Source organism: Castor canadensis, chromosome 16, assembly GCF_047511655.1.
Source record: "Castor canadensis chromosome 16, mCasCan1.hap1v2, whole genome shotgun sequence".
In the NCBI taxonomy this organism is placed as follows: Eukaryota; Metazoa; Chordata; class Mammalia; order Rodentia; family Castoridae; genus Castor; species Castor canadensis.
This window is the reverse complement of record NC_133401.1, coordinates 41324925-41352156: the sequence shown is the minus strand read 5'-3', so window position 1 is coordinate 41352156 and position 27232 is coordinate 41324925. Positions and strand designations below refer to the sequence as shown.

Below are 27232 nucleotides of genomic sequence, written 5' to 3'. Positions count from 1 at the left end.
TACACATGATAAAGGTGAGAAAATTGTAGGAAGGAAGTGTTTAAAAAAGCAAAATAAAACTCCTACAATGATGGGTATGTCAACAGGATAAAAGAGTCACCTGAAAAAAATCCCAATGGCCAAAGCTGGAACAAAATGCAGTAGTACTGGGCTGGGCACGGTGGCCCAAGCCTGTTAATTCTAGCTACTTGGGAGGTAAGAATGGGAGGACTGCAAATTGAGGCCAACCTGGGCAAAAGTTGAGACCTCAACTCAACCAATAAAAGCTGGGCATAGTAGTATGGACCTGTCATCCCAACTACCCAGGAAGCCTAAACAGGGAGACTGTAGTCCGAGCCAGCCTGGGCATAAATTTGAGATCTCAAAAAAAAAAAAAAAAAAAGGACTGGGGGGCATGGCTCAAGTGGTACAGCACCTGATTAGCAAGCGTAAGAACCTGAGTTCAAACCTTAGGGCCGCAAATAAAATAAAACAGTAGTACTGGATTAAAACCCAAAGTTCAAAAATAAACATTTATAATGTAAATACATGATTGAACAAGTGGGAGGGGAAAACAGACAAATATCCTGTACAGAGGAATTCCAAATAATTTAAGGAGATACTTTACCTTTACAGAGGATCTTAACTTCTGCTGCTTCCCAGACTACAAAGTCACTGTCTTTCAAAAAAAAAAAAAAAAAAAAAAAATCACATGGAAAAGTGCTTGGGGGAAGACTATAATAGAGAAACCCAACAAGCACTGCCTCAGCCAAATGATTCAGAAAATTATAGCAATGTGTGTTCTTAATACGAACAATAAAAGTGGTGCTTGGCCTCTGTGGTCTTCCTCCTAAAACTCCATAACCCTAGGTTAATCATTAGAACACCAGACAAATCTCATTTGGGGGACATTCCACAAAATACCTCCTAAAACCAGCCTAGGTCGTAAAAAACAAGGACAGTCCAAGAAACTGTCATACTCATGAGAAACCTAAGACATGACTTACATTTAATGTGATCTTAGAGATGGGATCCTGGAACAGAGAAAGGATGCTGGGTAAAAGCTAAGGAGATCTGAACAACATATGGGCTTCAGTTAATAATTAGGTATCAACACTGCTTCATTGTGACAAATGTGCTCACTAACACTGTAAGGCATTTGTAGGGAACACTGAATGTAAGGTAAGTGGAAGTTTTCTGGACAGCAACTGCAATTTTCTATAAATCTAAATCTATTCTAAAATGAAGTTATTTAAACAGTAAAACAGGACTGTGTTCATAGCTCAGTGGTAGAGCACTTGTAGAACAACACAGGGAGAGAAGAAACTCGCATCAAGAACGAACTTGGCAGGATGGCAGATAAGGTCTTGAGAAGTAGGCAGGGAGGAGATCACCCATCTAAGGACATTATTGTTCAATCTTACCTCACATCAGAAGCACTTAAGGAAACTTTAAAAAATAGCCTACGGATGCCAAGACCTCACCCCTACACACCCCAAACAGCTCTCTGAAGATGGACCCTATGCATAGGTTATTTTTTTCTGTAGGACTGGAAACTTCCACTAGATTCTAATGAACAAATAAGGTTGAGAACCACTAAACTTAAAGCCTTAATTCTAAAGTAGGTAGGAGTGACATGATTCTATGTACACTATTTAAAAAATCATTCTAACTGCATATGAAAGACAGCAAGATACTAGTAAGAAAACTATAAAAGTCTAAGGGAAAGAGACTGGTAGAGTAGAAAAATATGACAGCAGTGAAGATAAAAAAGAAATGGACATACTTAGGATATGTTGTAGAGGTAGAGCCAAAAGGACTGGATGACATACTAAATATATGGGAGTAGAAGAGAAGTATTTAGATGGACTCAAACACGAAAGCAAACAGAACGGTAGTGTTGTTCACTAGGAAAAAGGAAAACTGCTGAAATAATTTTATATCTTTCTGAGAAACATTTATTTATGGCTTAAAAAAGTGTTTAAAATAAGGGTGATGGTAGGGAAAAGATTCTTAAAACAAAGGTGAATGTACTCTTACTGATTTCATCATACCAAATACATTGTGTGGAAACAGCCTTCCTGACTTCAATGCCAGCCAGGAAGATGGCTCTAGTGAGCTGTCCAAAAGGTCAAATAAACAAGTTTGCTAAACTGTCTGGTACTCAATATCTGAAAACAGCAGCACTCACAACCTACATGGAGTTGGCTACCTGAGTTTTCTCTCAGTTTCTTGTATTTTTTAAACTTAGCATAAGTAAGATAAAGAAAATTTAATACTGAAGGAAGGTGGGGAATGGGACATAGGGAAGTGTTCTTCCCTGTGATTCCAACTACTAAAATGCAAAACTGGCTTATAATTTAGTATATTTTCTTTCAGTTCTCCACATTCCCAAAATATGGTTTAGGTTTTGATGGGAATGTCTTTCCATATTCATTCGTTCATTCCAGGGGAAACTAGCTAATGTAATAGTCTTTGCTTCTCCTCCTTTGGTAGATGTTAAGCAAACATCTTTTAAAAAAAAATTACTAGCATACATTAGTTGTACAAAGGGATTTCGTTGTGATATTTCCATATATGCACACCCAATCACCCTCTCAATGGCTCCCCCAACGCACTCCCCCTTCCTAAAACAATTTCAGTAGCATTCTTTATTCTATTTTCCTATACATGTATAAAGTAGTTCTACCATATCCTCTCATACCCTCTTCTGTCCTCACCCATCCTGCTGGTACCCACTCTTGTAAACATCTCAAGGATCCATTTACCCTTCCTTCTAATCTCTGTAGGACTCTTGTGGTGGTTTCTCTCCTAGCTTAGGAACCAACTTTCCCACCTGCCCCACCCCCACCCCACTATATACAGTCAAGGTTTAGGAGCCCTCTCTTATCTATTCTTTCTTCTCTATGAGACTCCTCTCTCCTAGATATATACAATTTTGCACTATTATTTACATCAAGTACTCCCTTACGCATAAATCTTTCACAGTCAATTCAGGGGTTATATAACATTCCAACTAGCTTCACCAATTTACATACATGTTATGACTAATTTTTTGCTATTAAAATAGCACATTGATGAATATTTCTGTTCGCAAAGTTTCTGTTTAGGATTTTCTTCCTTTAGGATTCAGTTAAAATAGTGGGCAAAGGAATATACATATATATTTTAAAGTTCTTGATATGTATGTAGTGCCAAATGCATTTAATTAACATTGGCTAGGGTGGGTTTCAATGTGAGTCAAAAGCTAAGTGTTTCTCAAGTTAATATTCGTTCTCGTTTCAGTGCCAACATCAGCTTTGCAATGCCAGCTGTGTTCAGAAAGAAAGAATATTGCCATTTTGGTAGGAGACATTCCATTAGCTGTGCTACTAATTCTTGTTTCTACAACAATGTTTGGCTACCAGGCATTTCTGGAAGCAAGATAAGCAGAAGAGGCATGTTAGACTTAATAACCTCAGCCACAAGTTTCAAGGTCCTCTCAGTCATTTCTTTGAATGCAACGGGTTATAATTTTCTTTTTATAAGTGTTTCTTTAGGGGTGTTGGGGATGACCCCAGAGCCTTACACACACTAAGCACATGCTTTACCACAGTGCTATACTTCCAGCCCTGGAATTTTTTTTTTTTTTTTTAAAGAACCTATTTACCTCTGTATTCCCAAGACCCAGTACAATGCCTTACCATATAGTAGGAAATGTGAGTGGCTAGGTGAACGATTCCTACCTCACCCTAATAACTTTTGCTTCTTTACCTCTCTAGTTCTTTCATACTATTTTTCTCATGATTACTCATGCATTCTCACTCTGTGTAAAGAACTATGTTCGCTACTATCGTTACTACATTTTCCTCTACATTCCTGTAAGACAGATATCACCAACATACCTATTAGCTAAAAATACTGTCTTTAAAGAGAATGATGTGGATTTGGATACACACATTCTGTGCTCAAAAAAAAAGCAATAAAATGTTAACTTTTGCTCTGCCTTCTCCCACCAATCTGTAGGCACGGGGGCAAACATCTTCCATCAGGCAGGTCCAGGTCCATTTGAATATGTCTTACTGTGAAATATCTTTGCTCCATGATCTTTTTTCTTTTTTTTGGTGATATGAGGGTTTGAACTCACGGCTTCACACTTGCTAGGCAGGTGCTCTACCACTTGAGCCACTCCACCAGTCCTTTTTTGTGTTGGGTATTTTTTAAGATCGGGTCTTGCTTTTTGCCCAGGCTGGCCTTGAATCATGATCCTCCTGACCTTTGACTTCTGAGCAGCTAGGATTACAGGTGTGGGTCACAGGTACCCGGTCCTTCCTATCTACCTATTTTATCCATCCATCTATTTATCTATCCATCTTTCTATATACGGTCCTGGAATTGAACCCCAGTCTCCCTGCAAACTAAGCAGGCACTCTACCTCTTGAGCCACATCCTCATCCCATTTTCATCCTTCCTTAATCCCTCAAAGATAAACTGCCTTTCTATGAATTGATTTAGGAGTACCACATTTAGATAACAATTTACACAAAAACATACCTGATGATAGCAGTAGTGACTGAAGGACAGTATTTACCTTTGGGGCAAAAAATACCCTGAACTTTAATCAATCTCCAGTAAAACACACAGGAGACTAAGACATGCGGATTATCCTACATCCCTAGCCTACTCTATTCAGCCTTGTTCTAAATTCTTTTTCTCTCACATAAGGAGTGTCAATCACTTGGCAACCAACTTTTGAAATACTGTAACTTATCCCATATCCACCTCTTGCCAAAGTATAAGTCAAAGAAGGAATCACAAAGACTAGATCTATGTGGTATTTTAACCAGGTATCTTACCTACTTGGATAGACTAGGAAATTGCCATCTAGTCACCTTGCTTTCCTAGCAAGTTTCTTTTCTCATCTCAACTGTTTATACTAACACTCAGCAGGTGGCATGAAACCTTACTAGAGCCCTAGGTACTCTAGATTTCAACTGGCTTGTTGGCTCTAGCTTGGTGAGGATGCGAATTTTAAGTTGTGTTCAGTTTTTCCCAGAGAGCAACTTGGCATAAAGTAGAGGAGCTCTGCTCTCACTTCCCTACCACACAGACAGCTTTGCTCTGCTTCACGCAACAGGCAAAATGAAATCTAGTGTTCGGAAGTGATCACTGTTAGGCTTTGATCTGTAACCACAACCGTACATGCAGCCCTTTGTTCACAATGAAGTCTGATCTTTCCAGCCAAATAGCAGCAGATCCCATTTACCAAGCATCTATTACCATGCAATAGCCACTGTAAATATTAAATCCCTGGTTGTTTGACTTTGAGCACATGATAAAAGCGAGACCACACAAGGGAGGTATGAGGATAGGTAAGACACCTAAAAAATTAGCTAACATTTGTTGCCCTTAACGCAGAGAAACTAAAGCAGATACCTTAAAAGCAACTGAGGCCAACAGGAAAAGGGGACCAGGAACTAGAGAAAAGGTTAGATCAAAAAGAATTAACCTAGAAGGTAACACACATGCACAGGAAAGTAATGTGAGTCAACTCCCTGTATAGCTATCCTTATCTCAACTAGCAAAAACCTTTGTTCCTTCCTATTATTGCTTATACTCTCTCTTCAACAAAATTAGAGATAAGGGCAAAATAGTGTCTGCTGGGTATTGAGAGGGTGGGAGGGACAGGGAGGCGGCAGGGGGGAGAAATGACCCAAGCATTGTATGCACATATGAATAAAACAATAAAAAAAAAATCCCTGGTTGTCAGCACTGAGAAAGCTAAGGACTCAAATGGTTACAGACCTTGTCAAGAATACCTAGATAATATTAAGTGTAGAGCTGTAACTGAAATGCTCAAGAACTCCCTCCAAAGGCCAGGATCTCACAGAGCACCAGTGGGTCACGCGTGTAATCCTACCTAGTTGGGAGGCTGAGATTGGGAGTTTCGCAGTTTGAGGCCAGCCAGGGCAAACAGTTCAAAAGATAACCAGAGCAAAATAGACTAGAGGTGTGGCTCAAGTGGTAGGAGCATCTGCTTTGCAAATATGAAGCCCTGAGTTTAAATTCAAGACTTATTAAAAAAAAAAAAAAGTCTAGGCTCTCTATTCTCTCTCATGCCATAATGCCTCCAATCATTATTTTATAAACTCATGTTAAAAAACAAGTTTTCAATAAATCCTCAATTCAGAAAATTTTAATTTCTTTATTGTACCCGATATCTATGAGTCCAAAGATATAAGTATAATTGTTCTCCTTCATGCCCAGAATCAACTAACACATTGGTATAGTTTTGCTCTACAGCCAGGGTTTGGGATCAAATGTCACCTATCAATTTCCCCTTTTGGACATTTGCAATTATAATCTTTTAAAAGGCTTTCTGAATGGTCCTTTTAGAAAGAAGGAAAATTTAACCTCACAACTTCACATGGGGAAGATATTTTTGTGAAGAACACAAGGGACATCCCCTGAATTAGTTTGGAAATCACAGGTTTGGTCCATCACTACATGTCAAGGCAGATACCCTGTGTGAATCAGGAGATTAACCATACCCACCCACATAGTAGATTCTTTAAATATTTGATAACTCATTGGACCCAAATGACAGTACAGATGTGTGGACGTTTTATGGGCAAATATTTGAATCTACATTAATCTACATGAGGCTGGGGGTACAGTCTGTTGTAAAGTCTACCATGTATAAGACATGGCTTCGATCTCTGGCACTGTGAAACAAAACACACATAAATGACAATTTCCAAAGAGAAAACCACAATATTCTCTACCAAAGCAATTAAGAATACAAGGAATAAGTGGTTGAGCTTTGTTAGAGGGAAGTTAGAGGGACAACAGAGTCTTCAATTACCCTTCTTTCTAATTATGCCATTCACTAGCTTGGTAACCTTAGGCATCTGCCTTAGGTTTAGCTTCTTCACTGGTTAAATATAAATAAAAGTTCTTAATCCATTGGATTATAAAGATTAAGTATACAGTTTCAATAATAGCTATTAACAAACATGAAGGAGGCCAGGCGCAGTGGTCTATGCCTGTTACCTACAGCTATTCAGGAAACAGAGATTGGGAGGACAGCGGTTCCGGGCAAGTGCAGGCAAAAAGTTTAGTGAGACCCACCTCAATCAATAAACTGGCATGGTGGCATGCACCTGTCATTCCAGCTACACCAAAGCATAAAAAACAGTTGGGGTTAAAGGATAGACTGCCTGCCCAGCAAGTTCAAGTCCCTGAGTTCCAAGTTCTAGTTTCACCAAAGAAATAAAAAAAAAAAAACATAAAACACACATTAAAAAGACTTACAAAGTGTTGTGAGATGAGCTTAAACTTGCTTTAAAAAGGCTCTGAAATTCTACAAGTAGATTTGCAGGAGGCAATCAGATTATCTTTCACTGAGTTCTAGTTCACTACTCTTCCTTTCCATTCAAAAAGTAAAGCAAAAACAATTTGGCCTTATTCCACTTTTTATAAAAGTGACCTCACTGCTCAGAATAGAACAGAAAAGGTTGTTTAGGGAGATATGAAGGCATTTTTGTTTCTCTTAGAAAACAACATTGGGCAGTACACTTTATTGGTATTCCCAAAGTAACCCAGGAGTTCGCCTTCCCTGTTCCCTCCCCATCCTCAAATCCTCCCACCTGATAAAACCTGCCACTACATGTTTACACAGCTTGAAACCTCATCCCTTAAACTTGACATGCATGTATATGAACATAACTAAATATCAAGTCACAAAATGGTAATGATCACTTTAATTTCAAAAGCTGACATTTCAAGGTGGGCATGTGGCTCACACGATACAGCACTAGCCTGGTTGCACAACGTCCTGAGTTCAAACCCCACTACCACGGTGGAGGGGTGGACAACAACAAACTTGACAATACAGAATGCTCCAGGATTTAGATTCACTATTTATTTTATTTTATTTTTTCTTTTATTATTCATATGTGCATACAAGGCTTGGTTCATTTCTCCCCCCTGCCCCCACCCCCTCCCTTACCACCCACTCCACTCCCTCCCTCTCCTCCCACCCCCTCAATACCCAGCAGAAACTATTTTGCCCTTATTTCTATAGATTCACTATTTATTACACATTTATTACCCAAATGCTGTAGTATGTGCTCACTCATCCATTCTGTAACACCTCTACAAAGTGAAAAATATCGGTCAAGCCGGGCACCATGACTCACGTGTGATCCAAGCCACTCAGGTGGCAGAGATCAGGACAATCATAGTTTGAAACCAGCTCAGGCAAATAGTTCCACAAGACCCTATCTTGAAAAAACCTACCACAAAAAAAGGGCTGGCAGAGAGGGCCTTGGCTCAATGTGAAGACCCTGAGTTCAAAGCCCAGTACTGAAGAAAAAAAAAACTGGTCATTTTGTAGACACAAAAATCGGAGACCTAGAAGGATTAAGCAGCCTGTTACAGATGGCAAACCGCCAAGTGTCTAGTGGACGCTCTTTCCCTTGTATCAGGCAGCAAAAATGAAAATACTGCTAACTAGATTTTTTGCTTTCCTCTTTCACCTAAAAATAGAATACTTAATGCTACTAGAATTGACTTCACAAAGAGAGAAAAAATTTAACAGTACAACAACAAAAATTCCTCAAATTAAGTGAGATTTATTATGAATTATTCAACAAATATTAATTGGGCATTTATCACGCAGCAAGCACAAAACAAAGAAATAGCAGTCCAGATCTCCAATAATTTTATGGAGTTAAAAAAACATGTTTGCAAGCATGAAGACCTGAGCTCAAACTCCACTCCCCGCAAACGGGGAATTTGGTGCACACCTGTGATCCCAGCAAGGAAGGAGGAAGGCTGAGGCAGGAAGATCACGAGTTTGAGGTCAGCCTGGGGTACACAGTGAGACCCTGCAACATACCAACAGTACACAGATCTTCAAGTTCTTCAAGAAATGTATCAGGGAAGACAGGAAGGTTCTGGGCTGAAAACTAGTGAAAGCAAATGTTTCACGGCAAGGGAAGATGGTGTGTGGAAAACTGAGAGAAAAAGTATCACTGGGCTAGAAATGGAAAGGGGGACGAATGGGATTGGACAGTGGAGGTGTCATGAGGTACAAAGAAAAATGCCACAAGGTTCTAATGACTCCAATTATCTTTGCTGGAAAGAGTATTCTGGGCTGGGTGCCGGTGGCTCACACCTGTCAGCCTTGCTACTTAAGAGGCAGAGATCAGGAGGATCTTGATTCGAAGCCAGCCCAGGCAAATAGTTTGAGAGACCCTATCTCAAAAAACCCTTCACAAAAATAGGGCTGGTAGAGTGGCTCAAGTTGAAGGCCCTGAGTTCACACACACACACACACACAAAAATTATTATTCTGGAAAAAGTAGGAAGGTTGGATTAAAGAGGAGATATTTGGGCACCAGTATGAAAACCTATTGGTACAGAGTAGAAATTAAACATAAACAAGAGTAAGAGTAATACAGGGTTAATTCTTATTTTCCCTCTCCCTCTCTGAGACACTGTCTCACCATGTAACCCAAGCTGGCCTCGAAACTTATGATCCTCCTGCCTCATCGTGCTGGGAGTACAGGTGTGCCACCACACCTGGCTTGACTTTTATTTCCTTATTTCCAATAACAGCTTATAAATGCTTAAAAACTAGCCAGATATTTAGCATAATGAGTTTTTTTCTTTCACATATATTTCATGACTATGAGAAAGGTTTTAAAATTTCCTTGATGGGAAAGTTCTAAAGTCCTTTAAGTATTCACGGGATTTCTGCTATTTATCATTGCTGGCACTCTTGCTAAGGGCAGTATTAAAAACAGACACAAAGCTGAAATGAATAAATGAATAAAATCTATAATTTTATTACTGTACTACATTTCTGTTACGAATTTTAAATAAAAACATGATGGGGAACCGTCAATTAGAGTTCTTAAATACATGAAACGATCCTCAGATGAGCCAAAAGAAACCTGATAAAATTAGCTGGGGATGGTACTACATGCCTGTAATCCCAGCACTGGAGAAAAGTACAAGGATCACAAGTTCAAGGCTAGTCTAGGCTACACAGCGAGTTTGCTGTCAGCTGGGGCTATACAGTGAGACTTTGTCTCAAAAACAAACAAACAACTAAATAAGACCAACTTAAATAAATCTTTATCAAGACCCACCACAAAGAACTACTTCTGAAAGACTATCTAAAGTACAGGAAATCATCCACTAAGTACTGAAATATTCCTTAAAATATTGAAGAGAAGTGTATGCAAATTGATGTCCATGCCATTCTGAAGAAATTTTGACTAACTCTGAACCAATTTTGAACAAACTTGATCATAAATGTACTTGAAAAAAAAAAAAGAGGCCAACAGCAGAGGGTGGTAGCAAACATCCATAATCCCAGTACTCAGGAGGCTGAGGCCAGGAAGATCAAAGTTCGAGGTTAGCCCAGGGAAATAGTTCACAAGACCCTATCTTTAAAGTACTCAACATAAAAAGGACCTGCCTAGCAAGTGTGAAGCCCTGAATTCAAACCCCAGTACCACCAAAGAAAAAAAGAAAGAAGAAAGAACTCACTTTAAAAACAAATGAAAAAGAATTTCAATGATTAGTGACATAATTAGTCTTGTTTCAGTAAAACAAACAAAAAACCCAGAGGATTTTTACTTCACACACACACACACACAAACATACTGATAGTAAGTAAAGATGAAAAGACATTCAACATCGTCACTAGGGAATTTCAAATTAAAGCAATAAGAGCTGTATGGTCCAGTGGGTCACACCTGTAATCCTAGCTACTTGGGAGACCAAAATCAGGAGGCTCAAGGTTCAAGGCCAACCTGAACAAATAGTTCCTGAGACCCCATCTCCAAAATAACCAGAGAAAAAAGGACTGGAGGTGCAGCTCAAGTGGCACAACTTCTGCCTTGCAAGCTGGAAGCCCTAAGTTCAAACCCCCAGTACCACCAAAAGCAAAACAACAAAAAGTTAGATACTACTTGACTCTTATCAGAATGGCCAAAATCCAAAACAGTGACACCACCAAATGCTGACAAAGATATGGAGCAACAGGAATTCTTACTTACTGCTAGTGGGAATGTAAAATGGCCCAGCTATTTTGGGACAGTGTGGCAGTTTCTTACAAAGCTAACTATAGGCTTATCATGCAATCCAGTATGTCACATTCCTAGTATTTATCTCAATGAGTCAAAACTTAGGTCCACACACAAATCTGTATGAGGTGTTTAGAGCAGCTTTATTTGTAAGTGTCAAAACATGGAAGCAACTGGGTGCTGGTGATTCATGCCTATAATCCTAGCTACTCAGGAGGCAGAGATCAGGAAGATTGCAGTTTGAAGCCAGCCCAGTTTCTGAGACCCTATCTCGAAAAACCCATCACAAACAAAAAAAAGGGTTGATGGAGAATTAACTTAGGACCTACTCAGGATGTAGGTCCTAAGTTCAATCTCCAGTACCACAAAAAAAAAAAAAAAAAAAAAAAAAAAAAAGCAACCGGTTTCATCCTTCAGGAAGTGAATGGATAAACAACGTGTGGTACATCCGGGGAATGCACACAATTCAATGCTAGCAGGCAACAAAAAGACATACAGGAAATTTAAATGCGTATCACTTAGTGAGAGAAGTCAATATGAAAAGGATACATACGGTACAATTCCAACCATATGATATTCTGGAAAAGGCAAACAGTAAAAACAGGGCAAAGAGACAGTAGAGATTTTTAAGACAATGAAACCATGTATCATAATGATGTGTAAGATCATTGTACACTTTTGTATAATCCATGGACTGTACAACACCAAAGTGAGCTGTAATGTAAACTATGTACTCTGGGTGATAATATGTCAATGTAGGCTCATCAACTATAATAAAATTATCACTCTGGTACAAGATGTTGATAGGGGAGGCTCTGTGTCTATGTGGTGATCTAAAACTGCTGTACAGTTTTATTAGAACAAAATTCACCTGCTCCTCTCAGAAAAAAATACCCATTAAATAAAAAGTTTATTCAAAGGAAATACAGGGGCATTCAATCAGTACTCCTGAAAATGTACAGAATTTACAGATGACTTGCTACACTTGGAGCAGTGAGCAACTATATCAAGAGTAAGCCATCTGGATTCCACAAACACTGCAATATACCTACTGAGTAATTACTATGTATCTAGGACTACCCTGGGTGGTTCAATAAATGCTATTTAATTCCAACAACCTGCTGATACATGCAGTATCTTTTATTTTACAGATAAGAAACTTAAGCCTTAGGGAATGAATTACCATTTCCATTAGCAAATGGAGAGCAACTTGTATAGAACTTGAAGCACTCCGATTCCCAAGTTTATGCTCTTGTCACATTATGCTGCTTGCCATCATTCCTACACCTATTACAATAGGTTGGTGAAACATCCCGAGTTACGTGCACTCCACTTAGAGGTAATGCTATACAGAAAGGGAGGGAAAAGCTAATGAAGCATAATGTATTAAGCCTGTGGGAAACGTATGTGTTAGGCTATATTTCATATTTTGAAACAGGGCCAACCTTAAACTTGCTATGTAGCACCCACGCTGGCCTGGAACTCACAATACTGCCTCAGCCTCCTGAGTGCTGGGATTACAGATGTGTACCTCCATGCCCAGCTTACATTTGAATTTTTTGGGGGTTTGAACTCAGGGCCATCTGCTTGTTAGGCAGGCACTCTCCTATTTGAGCCACTCCACCAGCCCTTTTTGAGTGTGTGAGTTGGATATTTTTGAGATAGAGTCTTACTTTTTGCCCAGATTGGCCTCAAACTGTGATCTTCTCGATCTGTCCTCCCAAACAGTTAGGGTTACAGGTGTGAGCCACCAACTTCCAGCTTACATTTGAATTTTTTTTTTTTTTTTTTTTTGGTGGTACTGGGGTTTAAACTCAGGGCCTCATGCTTGCCAAGCGGGTACTCTACCACTTGAACCACTCTGCCAGCTATTATATTTGAATTTTTAAGTGAAAAAAAACCTCTAAGGTTCAATCAACACTTTTAATTTTCAAATCACAAGTTTAATTCTACACATGTGAAAAACATCAGCTTAAGTCTTTTACATGTTCTTTTGGAAAGGTCCTTGCATTCTTTCAAGTATACTTTTGGCTACTTATAAGTATTTCTGATCTCCCAAATTCCAATTTAAAAAAAAGTATAACAGAGTTGGTGAAATGACTCAAGTGGTAGAGTACCTGCCTAAGCAAGCATGAGGCCTCAGTTCAAACCTCAGTATTGGCAAAAAAGAAGAAGAAAATGAAAACACACACACACACACACACACACACACACACACACACACACAATGGCAAAAAAGAAAAAGAAAATGCAAACACACACACACACACACACACACACACAAACATGTATACAGTCCAACATTCTCCAGGACTGCTCCTTTTTAAAACAAAGTATCCCCAGCCTGTTCAAACTCGTAAATGAATTCGGTTAAGGTTGCAAGGTACAAGACCAATATAAAAACCAGTTATACTTCTATGCATTTGCAATAAATAATCTGAAAATAAAATTGAGAGAACAATTACATTCACAATACCATCCAGAGTATGAGTTTTAGGAATAAATTTAACAAAAAGAGCATAACTTGAAAATTACCCCTGGAAGGCCAGGTGAAGTGACTAATTCCTGTAATCCTAGCTACTCAGGAGGCAGAGATGGGGAGAATCAAGGTTTGAGACCAGCCCAGGCAAAAAGGATTTGAGTAGACATTTCTCTAAACATATACAATGGGCCAAGGAGCACAGGAAAGATGCTCCAAATCATTTGTTCTAGCAAAATACAAATGAAAACGTGCTACCACTGCACTTACTAGGATGACTACAATCAAAGACACATGTAACAAATGTTGGTATGGATGTGGAGAAATTAGAACCCTCATTCACTACAGGTGGAATAATAAAATTGTGCAGGTGCTTCAGGAAATAGTTTGATAACCAGGCACTGTGATACACACTTATAATCCCAGCATTCAAGAGGCAGATGTAGGAAGATTTTGAGTTTGAGGTCAGCCTGGGCTACATGGCAAGATCCTGTCTCAAAAATAAACAAACAGGGCTGGAGGTGTGGCTCAGTAGTAGAGCTCATGCCTAGCAAACATGAAGCTCTGAGTTCAAACCCTAGTTCCACCAAAAATAAATAAATAAATAAATAAATAAAAACAAGTAAGATTATCAGCTAATAACACAAGTAAAACACAGTTACCATATGACCCAGAAATCCCACTTCTCAATATATGCCTAAGAGAAATAAAAATATGTCCACACAAAAATCTGTAAACAAATAATCACATGAGCATTACTGATAACAGCCAAAAACTAGAAACAACCCAAATGGCCATCAACCGATGAATGGATAAGCAAAATGTGGCTTACCCAAATAATGGAACATATTATTTAGTCATAACAAAGAATTAAGTAGGTTGGACATGGTGGCTCATGCCTGTCGTTCCCAGCTACAAGTGAGGTATAAATATGAGGATCATGGTTCAGGTGGCCTGAGGGAAAAACATGAGACCCTATTCAAAAATAACTAAAGCAAAAGGGCTAGGGACATGGCTCAAGTGGTAGAGTACCTATCTAGCAAGCTCGAGGTCCTGAGTTCAAACTCCAACAACAACAAAAACAGGAACTACAAATTGATAAGAAAATGTCAAACAACCCAACAGAAAATGAACAAAGGTATACTAGCAACTTACATAACTGTAAATAGCCAAAAGAAGCTTAAAGTCATCCATAATTGAACTTGATGGAAAAATTAGCAGACTTACTCTGCAACCTACTTAGCCAGAAAGCAAACCTTACTATACATTAAGGAACATCTGCACTGTCTCCTACAAAGGCGCTGACAGGCCTGGAGGTGTGGCTTGAGTGGTAGAGTACCTACCTAGCAAGTGCAAATCCCTGAGTTCAAACTCCAGTACCACCAAAAAAATAAATAAATAATTTAAAGAGGTGTCAAAGCTATCCTTACTCATTTTCTCTTACCTGAGGTAGTTAAAAACCCAGTGTCAAGCCAGAGCCAATGGCTCATGTCTGTAATCCTAGCTACTTTGGAGGCAAAAATCAGGAGGATCAAGTTTCTAGGCCACACTAGGCAAAAAGTTCCAGACACCCCACCTCAAGCAAAGGCTGGGCTGGGTGGCATCCGTTTGTCCTATGCGGGGAGCATGAATAGGAGGATTGAGGTCCAGGCTCGCATGGCATGAGTGAGACCCTATCACAAAAATAATCAATGCAGAGAAGGGTTGAGAAAGTGCCTCAAGTGGTAGAACACTTGCCTAGCAAGCATGAGGCCCAGAGTTCAACCCCTAGTACCACCCCCCACCAAAGGCATCAGCATTTGTTCTTTAATTCTAAACTTGACTAACTGCAGAAAAACCCAAAAACTACAGCTACCACAACTACCACAAGATATCCAAGGCTGGCAAAGGTGTAGGAAAATGGTCCTCTTATATCCTCTTGGTAAGGACACAAGCTGCCGAAGCCCTCTAGAAAGTTGTCTAGCAATAGCTACAAGAAATGAGCAAGTACAATGGGCACCATGGCTCACATCTGTAATCCTGGCTACTCGGGAGGCAGAGATCAGGAGGATCTTGGTTCAAAGCCAGCATGGCAAATAGTTCACGAGTTCCTATCTCAAAAAAACCCATCACAGAAAAAGGGTGGTGGAGTGGCTCAAGGGGTAGGCCCTGAGTTCAAACCCCAGTACATTAAAAAAAAAAAAAAATTAGCAAGTACATTTGTTTAACCAGTAATATGGTTTCAATGTTGCCCAAAGATAACAATGCTGCAGAGTAGGACCTTTAAGAGGTGACTACGTCCTAAGGGCAGGGATTAATGCCATTATCTGAGTGAGTGAGGTATGGTGGGCTTAGGTTCCTGACAAAAGGAGTTCAACCCCTGTTTTTCTCTCATGCCACCTTCTGCCACAGGATGACTCAACCCAGAGGCCCTTTCCGGATGTGGGCTCCTCAAGCTTGGACTACCAGCCTTCAGAACTGTACAGCATAAATCTCTGCTCTGTACAATTACTCAGTCTTAGGTATTCTGGAGTAGTTGTACAAAACGGTCTGAGGTACCCTGTAACATCACTGTTAGTATTCTAGTCTACAGAAATGAAAGCCCACCATCCCGGCGGCATCTCCTTTCATCCTATTTCCCCCACCTTCACGGTCCGGCAGAAGCTTTGCCTTTCCTTGACAACACTTCTTGCCTGAAGGCTTATCTTTCCCACATTATCTTTCCCACATTTTCTCTCCTATATCTACGGGCATAGAAATAAGATAACTGCCCTCTTTGTTGATCATTCTCTTTTGGGTGATTCTTCTTCTTCTTAAAAAGTCCACCTTCACGGAGAGGAGGCTGAGTTACTACAAGTGATATGTCTAGGATTAGAGCCACACAGCTTTGGACTTTGCTATAGTCTCTTTCTTAAAACTGCCATATTGAGCTGGGGTGTAGTTCAGTGATGGAGTGTTTGCCTGGCATGCTCCAAATCCCCAAAGACAAAAACAGTGTAAGTTTTCTTGCCCAATGAGAATAGGGCTATAACTAGTCCCATTATATCACTACAATTAGTCAATTCATTGAAAGACCACTTAAAATAAAGAATAAAAACATTCTATACATTACTTATTTCATTCTAACATGAAGTATATACATTTATGCAGCAATCTTCTATGAAAGATAAAAGGGAATGGGACCACTGCATTCCTGGGACCTTTCTAGCTAAACCACACTGATTGGATTTTTTTTTAAGTGCAGTGCAACTTTAAACATCGGCCAAACAGTAAGTGGACAATCCTCTATCTCAATTATATTCCCCAAAGTCATTTAGTCATCTTGTCTACGCCTAACTAAATGGCAATTCTTTCCCCAGCCACTTGCCCCTGTAAAGCCTTTTTAAAGTATTTAATTTAGTTTTCATCTAAATAAAACTTTTTGTACTGTTACTTTATTTGTTTATGTAATATATTTAGGTTTATATGACAAATACTAGCACACACTGGTTTAAGAGCAAACATAACTGACTCTTATCAAGAGTAGAGCTCAAGGGCTGGGTGCATGGCTCAAGTGGTAGAGTGCCTGCCTAGCAAGTGCAAAGCCTTGAGCTCAAACCCCAGCACTGCCAAAAGAAAATAAAGAAAAGAAAAAAAGAGTACAGTTCAAGGGCTAGGGTGGAGCTTGTTGGTAGAGCACCAGCCTAGCATGCATGAGGTACAATTCAACTGGGAGAACAGAAACATTTATACTGAGGGGGGCGGGTAAGGGAAGGGGCAGGGGAAGGGGGTAGAAATGACCCAAACGTTGTATGCATATATGAATAAAAGAAAAGAAAAAAAAAGAGAAACATTTATATTTGAGCATATTAGAAAGCAGACCTTAAGAAATGGAGGACATCTGTTTTAACAATTCAGTCAGGAGAAGGTTAAGAAACCTCAATAACAAATTTGTAGATCTGCGCATGAGGAGAAAAAAGTACTCAAAGATACACAACAAACTTAAAATTAGGGTACGGGGAATACAATGAGAATGACCTTTTTTTAAATGCAATTGTATGTTGCTGACTTATGACATGCATGCTTTGCTTGAGTAGACGTTAAAAAGTAAAAAGGAAGCTAGAAGGACTGTGAGCCTGGTCTGGGCTACAAAGCAAGATCTGTCTCAAAAAAGGGGGGCAGAGGGAAAGGAATGTTATCACTCAGATAATATAATATCCCCATTTTATAAAAGAAGAAACTGATTCGATGTGAGAACTTGCCTTGGTGGTACTGAAGACGGAACCCAAGGCCTCGAGCATGCAAAGCAAGTGCTCTATCACTTGAGCTATCTGCCACCCCCTCCCTACCCCCTGCCTGTTTGTTTTTTTACAACCCTATAATTTCAGGGTCTCACACTTGGTAGGCAAGTACTCTACCATTTGAGCCACACCCCCGCCCATATTTTGAGACCACCTTTGCCCAGGCTGGCCTTGAACTAACGATCTTCCCAAGTAACTGAGATTACAGCTGTGCACACTATGCCCAGCTTGCATTGCCTCTTCTTAAAATTTATGTCCCTATACTTTTCCATTTGAAATAGTTTTCAAACTATAACACAAACAAGTGTTTACATAGTTATTCATACTCAGCAGTTCAAAAAATAAATAGGAGCAATGGAGAACTATCAGAAAAACTTAGAAACATAAAATAAACTGAGAAACACAATAAATATGCCTTAGGCATTCCAATAAAACCACGTCACACACACAGAGAAAGAAAAGGAAACAGCAGAAATCTGAGATTTCCAAAATATTTTACTTTCACTAATCCCAACGTATCAAATGAGGAAACACTAAGAATCAGCTCTTGGCAGTGCCGTCCTGTTCTGTCTTGACCCATGACTAGATTCTAAGCACAGGCTCCCTACTGTTACTGAAACAAACCTGAAACATGGTGTTGCTTGTCACTTCTTAGTTGAAAACCACCTTTGCTGGCTTGCCAGGCCAACAGATTATAGTTTAAACCACTGGGCACAACTTTGAAAAGCCTCCAAAATCTGATTTGTTTACCTTTCCAATCTTACTTTCCACTCCCAATTCTCTAAGCCAATCACATCACACTCCACACTTTCCCATCACCACGTGTGCGACCTGTTTTCTCAGCTCTGAACACCCTCCTCCCTATTATCTGCTGAATTCTACTGAAAGCAGCAAGCCACAGTGGTAATAGCCCAGCAGTCAAGGCCAGATCCAGACCCACTAGAATTCCCTACTTAAGGACGTTAAGCAAATTCATCAATAGATTCCTTTCCTCACCTGAGAGCAGGCATACCACCTATGGTTCTTTACAGGGATACTATATGGATTATCATAATACCACGATACTAAACAAGTGGTAACTACTGAGTCATCCTTCCCCTCCACCATCAATACTCCTACCCTTCCCTAAACTCCCACAGCTTAAAAATATATACATTATATATATACGTATATTCTACTACACTATGACCATTACTATCTTCTTGAATACTTTCACTCTTCATGTTGTGCACCTGGCTTCTCCATTAGGTTGCAGACAAGATGGTTAAGGAAGTGGGTTTCTAAATCTCTATTACCTACTATTTGTGCAAGTTATTTGACCTCTCAGACCTGTTTCTTCACTAACAAAATGAATGCAGTTAACCATTAGTCTTCTCAAGAGGTTTAAAACAACGTGCAATGCTGTATAATGCTTGACTGGCATCTACTGAGTTTCAAAGAATATTTAATGGCAGTCTGGAGTGACTGTTCATAGAACACAGAAATGTAAAATGCATTTCCTCAATAAATTCAATTTTGTAAATCTTAATACAACCTTTATTAAATCATAATCCAACTTTATTAACCTGCTACTCACCTCTCCTCTGATACAGATGTCCAGTGAAGACAAAAATGGAGTTTCCTATGCACTTTGCCTGAGAGATGTTACTATACATTCATATTCAAGTTCTTCCAGTGCAAGACTAAATACATGATTTACAACTCAAATTTCATTACACTTGTACAACATGAAATTGAAGAGTTGTAAAGAATAAAATGGTCTGCCAATACTAAGTAAAATTCGAAGACAGGCGCCAGTGGCTCACACCTGTAATCCTAGCTACTCAAGAGGCAGAGTTCAGAAGGATTGTGGATCAAAGCCTGTCAGGGCAAATAGTTCAAGAGACCCTATTTTGAAAATACCCAACAAAAAACAGTAATGGTGGAGTGGCTTAAGCAGTAAAGGTGCCTACCTAGCAAGCATGAGGTCCTGAGTTCAAACCCCAGTGCTAACAAAAAAAAAAAGAAATTGGTGGTTTACACATAAGTGGAAGCTGGCTGTCTGCTGTGTACACATTTTTTAGTTCTAATCTGTGTCTACTAAAAACTCCAATCAAATGTCAACTACTCTACTTATACACTTCCAACACATTTGCTAATTTGGGGGGGTGGAGAGTAAGACACTTCAAAATTATAGTGAAATCTAATAAGGAAGTTACAGAGAAATGAGAACTCATACACAAAAAAAATTAACATCACACCAACTACATTCCACTCTCAGCTGTACCCTGATAGTTACATAGATTGTACAGCTGAGAAGTTAAAAGTCTGGGAAAGGTTCTGGAAAGATGGACCTCATTTTAAATCTGACACCACCATTTACTAGCTGTGTAACCTAAGCATGCTAATCTCTTTAAGCTTCATATCTCTAACTGCACAACAAGGCATGAACTTCATAGGGCTGTTGTGAGTGTTCAACGGGGTTTGTATGTTAAGTGCACTTACAGCATCATAAACATTTAGCAAATAGGATTCTACCTTAGCAGTGCCTGAGCCCTACGGCAGCTCTTCATAAATACTGCTGAATAAAAACTAGGGGCAGCAATTATGTTTGGGAGCATTTTACTGTTTACAAAGCCCTTCTAACATCCGGAGGCTCAGCTGAGCTCAAACTGCATCCTCATGGGAGAAGACATTTTTAGGGAGGAGAACTGGTAACAACGCCATGGTTATCCGCCGTAGTGGTCTCCCCGGATCAGACTCTGCAGTTAGCTCAGTGTTAAGTGCTTAGTGCCAAATGTTCTGAACGTGAACATCCACTAACAAGAGGCAGACTACTGCAAGTTGCCACCCTCCTGAAGCATCGTTCAGGAGTAAGGCGAAGGTGACAAGGAGACCATCGACGACACCCATATGGCTTGGTTTCCGTGCCATGGGGTCCTCCCACACCTCTAGGGCAAAGGCCAGGCCGGTGCGTGGGTGCTTCCTCCCCCATCACAGTCCCCCAACACGAGACCTGATACCCAGAGACCCGCAGTGGGCGTTTGTGGGATGGTACAGGGCGGTGGTAGGAGATTGTGCCAGACAGAAGAGAACCGACGCCAACTCTTCGGTGGGGGCTAAACATCTCTGGCAGACGGAGTCGTTGGGTGGAGCGGATCCGACCGGTAACCAGGTGGGAAGGATGACTGAGGACCGGCACCGCCAAGAGAAACTACGGGGACTGACCCACTGAGGGAAGAGGTGCACAGAGGCGGGCCTGGCTGGCAGCGATGGCGGGAAGGCTGGGGGCCGACAGAGGCTCCCGGGGCTGGGGAATCGGGGGGGAGGGGGCCGCCTGAGAAAGAGCCCGACCCCTATCTGAGGAGGACTGTGCGCTCCTCTAACAGCCCACTCCCCATCCCGCGGTGACATCTGCTGCACCGAGTACTCGCTGCTACCTGAAACTGCAGCAGCTTCTCTGTCTGCTCCTGGGTTAGATCCCGCTCCTCAGGCGCCGCCATTTTGCCGCCGCCTCTACGCTCCTGACCCGTCCGCACCGTCACCCGCCGGAAGTGACCTCAGGCGCAACCACATCCGGTCCGAACGGCCGCCGACTCGCTACTGCGTCTGCGCGCGCGCTGACTCACACGCCCCTTCCGCAGCCCACCGCCAGAGGGTGCCATTCTCGGGTCTAGCCCGAACGATTCCGGAAACTGCCGAGGAATTGTCAGCACGAGTCGCTCTTACGATTTAAACGACGAACGGATCCTGAATAGAGTCTCAGAAAGCCGAGAGGTTCCGAATATGCCTCCAGAAGCTCCAGAAGGTCCCGAATGGCATTCGGCTGATTTCGATTGCTCCCAAACCAATTTCCAGGCATCTCGGATACTCCCAAAGGTTTCTCGGGAAATTGTGGCTGTTGTGAAATATCGGCTCTTTGATGCTTGGTATACTGAAGTCTCCAAATGCACCAGACCACCTCTCGGGAGGTTCCGAAACTCCCCGAATGCTGGTGGGACTTTTCCGATACCGTCTTGGAACAAGAAGCAGGGGAAAGGCTTTGGCCACGTTTAAACTGCGATTTCAGTGTCTCTGACTAGGAGTGTTTTTTAAACCGGGCTTCTTAGGTCTCCAACCACCCGGTTCCCGACGGGTCTGGAGCCTCGACCCGGCCTCATGTCACCCTTCAAATGGTGCTGAAGATCTAGCCCATGGGCCCCTCCTTCTGGACTGGTTTCCTGGCTGGTTACCACCTTGCAGATGGTAACCCATCTTTGGGCAAACCACTTGGTCTCCATGTTGCCTTTGGCTGAATGACAGTCCCCTATGTGGGGACATGCCACCTCGCTCTTTATTTGTCCTTGGACCCTTCAGTCTCCATCCCTCAGTCTTGACTTCCCTAGGCCTTCCAGTCTGCTGCCTCTCTTTCCACCCCCCATGTTCATTTCCACCTCCACCTGCTTCCTGTCCATCCTCCAGAGCCATTGGGTAGCTGAGAGTTGAGAATGACACGCATTTTCCCACTAACTAATGTTAAATAAAACTTGTGGGAGGTCACGGATTTGGACTGGGCACCTGCAAGGACCCCAATCAACCCAATCAGTAGAGTTGAGTCTTAAGAACTGAACCTTGGCTGGCTGCAGGAAGCCCCAGAGCCTAAGAACCAAGGTGTAACCAAATGCCTGGTCGACTGGCTAAGCTGGAGCAAATTAAATTGTTTTCCATGCCTAACTTCCGTTTTCCTATAAATGCTGTCTGATCATGTCTGCTGGGATTCTTAGAACAGGTTGTGGTTTTGGGAGTTACTCGGCTTACAAGTTGTTTTTATTTTTATTTGCTCAAATAAACCTATTCAGTATAATTGGCCTAAGGAATTTTTCCTTTGAACACTACTTGTAGGATCCTCTCCCTCCCCCAGCAAGGTACATGACCTCCTAGGCCCCACTGTAATCCCCATCAATGGAATCCCACCCCTGCCCACTTTATAAGGTTGATCAGGTGAGATAGAAGACAGGAAGTGCTTTAAGGCTGACCTTCTGTGAGGACACTTTAAAGAATGGAGGGACTTAAGTTTTGGCTACTTTCAGGTCTTTGTCAGGTCTCATGAGTCAAACTGAGCCCTTAGCTGATGGGTCACAACCATCTGATGCAAATGCTAATGTTACCATTGTCTGCACCTGCATCCTATGAGCCGCCATGAAGTTTCATCTCACAGGTGCAGCCCACTGACTACTTCACCTGCAATTTGCTGTGCTTTGCTTGGCCTGCGCAGTATCTCATCCCATAAATGTCCCTGTCTCCTTCCCTCGGGGAAGCAGATTTGAGACTTGGTTTCCCCCGCTCCAAGCTCAGCCACCTTTCTAATAAATTCTTATTTTTATACATGTATAAATTTTTATAAGGCTATTCATTATATGGGGGGGATTCATAGTGACAATTCTGATTAGGCTTGCATTGTACTTTAGTTACATCACTCCCATCCTCTCCCCCTCAAGCCCCTCCTTGCCCCACTTAAAGCAATTGCAAGAGGTTTCTTTGTTCTGTTTCATGTAAGTATATGAAATCCATCAACCAAATATCCTCACCTTAATATCCATCATTCACCCTCTCCCATTACACAAGTACCCACCCACACTGTACCTATTTTATAGCCCTGTCTTTTGTTATTAATATTTAAGTTGATGTTCAAAGTTGTTTTTCAATGTATCCCCGATGTGTGGGCATACTTTACTTTGGTCCATTCAACTCCTTCCGTTAATCTCCATTTTTTAATTTTTTTCAGCACCATCCTCACTCTCACCATGATGAGCTCCCTAGGCGCTCAGTGCAGCCTGGACACCTCCTGACTGCATCCTCAAGGTGGTAAGAAACAGACATCCTGTCTGTTTTTCTGTACATGAATTTATTCTCGGAAGTGATAAACCAGTGGCACCCAACTGGTGATATTTACAGCAAGTATGGACATTTACAGATCTGTTCTGGCAGATAAACTGAACAGAAGCAAATGCATCCTCAAGAGGAAATACCAGACATCCCTCCATGTTGGAGTCAGGCAGCTAAAGCCAGGGCCTCTCTGTAGTCCACAGTGATTTTTCCAGCACTGTGATCCTGGATAACTCCCCAGAGGCTTAGAGGAGCCACCTAGACCATGCCATCCTCATCAAATCCTGGCTCAGTGGCCCCAGTGAGACCCTTCTCAACCTGCTGCCAATGCTGGATGCCCTCAGGCACTGCTGATGTCTGCTAAGGTGCTCAGCTGAAATCTTCACCAACATCTGCTCTGGTGTCACCTGGTCCTCCTGTACCTGAGTTGGGGGTGGGAAGGAAGGAGAGCCCTGGGGATACCTCTGTCTGTTGCCTTGTCCAGTGTGAGGACTGCCTGGGCAGGGTCTGCCCCTCCCACTCCTCTCTCCCCCTCCCACCCCTCTCTGCCCCAAGAGCCCTGCACTGCACTTGGAGTCCTATGGACACATGTACTGGGCTATGACTCCCTGATCCTGTCCATGGAAACCCTACACTGGGATAGGTAGAGTCCTCAGAGAGAGAAACTGTCTGGTGGAGAGCAGGACTGACCAGAATGAGAGACAGACATAAATGATCCTGGAGGCTCAAGAGAGAAACCATGTCAGCTTTGTTGTGATTTGATTTTTTAAAAACTCTTGCACAAAATGGATCTAATTCTCTCCTGCTTCAGGGAGAGGGCTGTGGGAGGGAGACCAGGATTTTGGCCAGTGGATTGTCCCCAAATTTGCCCTTCCCTGACTTCCCTCAATTTTTTCTCTTTCTAGATCCTTCCATACCTGTGAACAATTTCCTGGTTTTTCTTTTCTTCTCTTTAAACCATACATTATAACTTTGAAACCAAAAAAAGTTAGTATTGCCAGAACTTCCCATTTTTGTTTTTCTAAAACTTCCCAGTTTTTTAAAGAGCATATACATTCTCACTACAAAAAAGTGATGTATGAGCCGGATTATATGGCTCACGCCTATAATCCTAGCTACTCAGGAGGCAGAGATCAGGAGGATCGAGGTTCAAAGCTGGCCTGGGTAAATAGATCTTGAGAACCTATCTCAAAAAAACCCATCATGAAAAAGGGCTTGTGGAGTGGCTCAAACCCCAGTACTGTGAAAAAAAAAAAAAGAAAGAAAATATCATAAGTTAAGATGTATATACTGAATTTAACCTACCAAAGATCTTAGCCACACAGTCCACCATGGAGTGACGGTTGTTTACCCTCCTGATAGGGACTGAGTGGGGCTGCCAGGAGTCAGTCAGTAAGGCAAACATTTTTTATTTCTGCAGAAATGTGTGCAACACAATGGTCTGATAAGCAAGCACACCAACCAGGAAGTCTACTCGGATTTTTATCCCTGATGCAACACTGCCCCCTGCTCCTATTTGTAGGAGTCAGGGTTCAGTCTTGATTGCGTATAGATGAAGTAAAGAGCAACGTTAACATTTAATATTAGGGGAAACTTCGAGTTAAGAAAGCATAACGAGCTGCTGCTTCAAAGTGGACTTACCTGAGTTGAGTATGTAATTCTATTTCTTTGAAAGAAAAGACAAGTTATCCCCCACTTTAAATCATAGCTGAATGGGCTATTAGGAGTGGGGCCTGGCTGGAGGAAGTAGGTCACTGGTGGTAAGCTTTTGAAGGATGTATTATGTCCTGAACTCTTCCTCTTGGTCCCTCTGCCACCTGTTTGACCCTTGACCCCACCACATGCTCTCTGTCATGATTCTCTGTCTGACCATGCACAAGCCCAAAAGCGAAAGAGCAAGGAGACCAGGGACTGAAATGTCTGAAACTGTGAGCCAAAAGAAATCTTTCCTCCTTTTGACCTTTTCTCAGGTATCTGTCGTAGTGACAAAAACTGACTAAAGAAGAGGTGAAAGACTTGTCAAGTGAGAACTGCAAAATAATACTGAGAGCAAGACACTGGTGGCTCACGCCTATAATCCTAGCTACTCAGGAGGCAGAGATCAGGAAGATTGTGGTTCGAAGCCAGCCCTGGGCAAATGGTTTGTGAGATCTTATCTTGAAAAAAACCCATCACAAAAAAAGGGCTGATGGAGTGGCTCAAGTGATAGTGTGCCTGCCTAGCAAGTGTGAGGCCCTGAGTTCAAGCCCCAGTCCTGCCAAAAAAAAGAAAAAATGCTGAAATTATGAAGACATAAATGAAAAGTCATCACACGTTCCTATATTGACAGACTTAATGTTATTGAATGGCAGCATAGTTTGATCTACAGATCTAATGCAATCCCTATCAAAAGCCCAATGATGGCCTGGTGTAATAGGGCACACCTGTAATTCCACCTACTCCAGAGGCAAATGCTAGAGGATGTGGAGTTCAAGGCCAGTCCCAGCAAAGGTCAAAAACAAAAATAGGACTGGTGCATGGCCCAAGTGGTACAGCAGTTGCCTAGCATGCATGAAGCTCTGGGTTCAGTCCCCAGTTACCATGAAAAAAACTGTGTTTAGATGCCATAAACATATTTAGAGAAGTGTCAATAAACTGGAAATATCTAGTGCAAAGAAATGCTACGTGGTTAAAATAAAACTTTACTAATAATTTTAATATTAGTGTGTAAAAGTGAGAATAATGCATAAGAGTGAGCAAGGCTGCAGAAGACTGAAGAAATAACTCATGCAGATTAAAGAGGAGGAAAAGGGGAAGTAGTAAGGAAGAAGTCAACCATGGCCTTGCTTGTGTAGAAAGGAAACAGGGCTGCCCACCTTACTGACTGCAGCTGGTGGGAAATCAACTAAGGCCATCCAAGGGAGGTCAAGGTGAACTGTAGCATGTCCCTTAGTCTTTCTGTCTCCACATACCTGGAGTTGACATTTATGCCTGACTAGTTGAACTGGTCTTTTCTGCACCCATGCCTGTCAGTGTATAAAGAAGGATGGAAATGAGGCTGGAGGGTGGGCGGGGCCAGGCTGAATGACAGTTCTCATAGACCATCTACAACTTACAATGGTTTCACTTGGAATTGGACTTGATGGTGGTATAAAAGTCACTCATATTCAGGAGAGACTTTTCTTCAAGTACCCAGACAACCATTCTATTTTTCACTTCCAGTACAATGTCCAAAAACTCCAATACTTTAGGAGGTGTGGCTCAAGTGGTAGGGTACTTGTCTAGCAAGTGCAAAGACTTGAGTTCAAACCCCAATACCACCAATTAAAAAAAAAGTGTTCTGCCAGGTGCAAATGGCTCATGCCTGTAATCCTAGCTACTCAGGAGGCAGAGATCAGTAGGATCATGGTTTGAAGCCAGCCTGGGCAAATAGTTCTCAAGACCCTATCTCTAAAAAACCCATCACAAAACTAGGCTGGTGGAGTGGCTCAAGGTGTGGGTCCTGAGTTCAAATCCTAGTACCACAAAAAAAGAGAAGTGTTCTGATATTAAACATTTTGTTATAAAATAGGCTTTATGTAAGATGATTTTGTCCAACTGTAGGCTAAGTA

General features: G+C 41.5%; 1 protein-coding gene across 2 annotated transcripts in view; it reads right to left on the bottom strand.

The window, feature by feature from the left end:
- The window catches only part of Faf2 (Fas associated factor family member 2), a 58451-nt gene extending 37098 nt beyond the window's left edge, over positions 1-21353 (bottom strand). For both annotated transcript variants that reach the window (XM_020162810.2, XM_074058708.1), the window contains exon 1: positions 21218-21353. In XM_020162810.2, the coding sequence (XP_020018399.1) occupies positions 21218-21280 (63 nt within the window). In that variant the 5' untranslated portion in view covers positions 21281-21353. The remainder of the gene's footprint in view (positions 1-21217) is intronic.
- Between the last annotated feature and the right edge of the window lie 5879 nt (positions 21354-27232).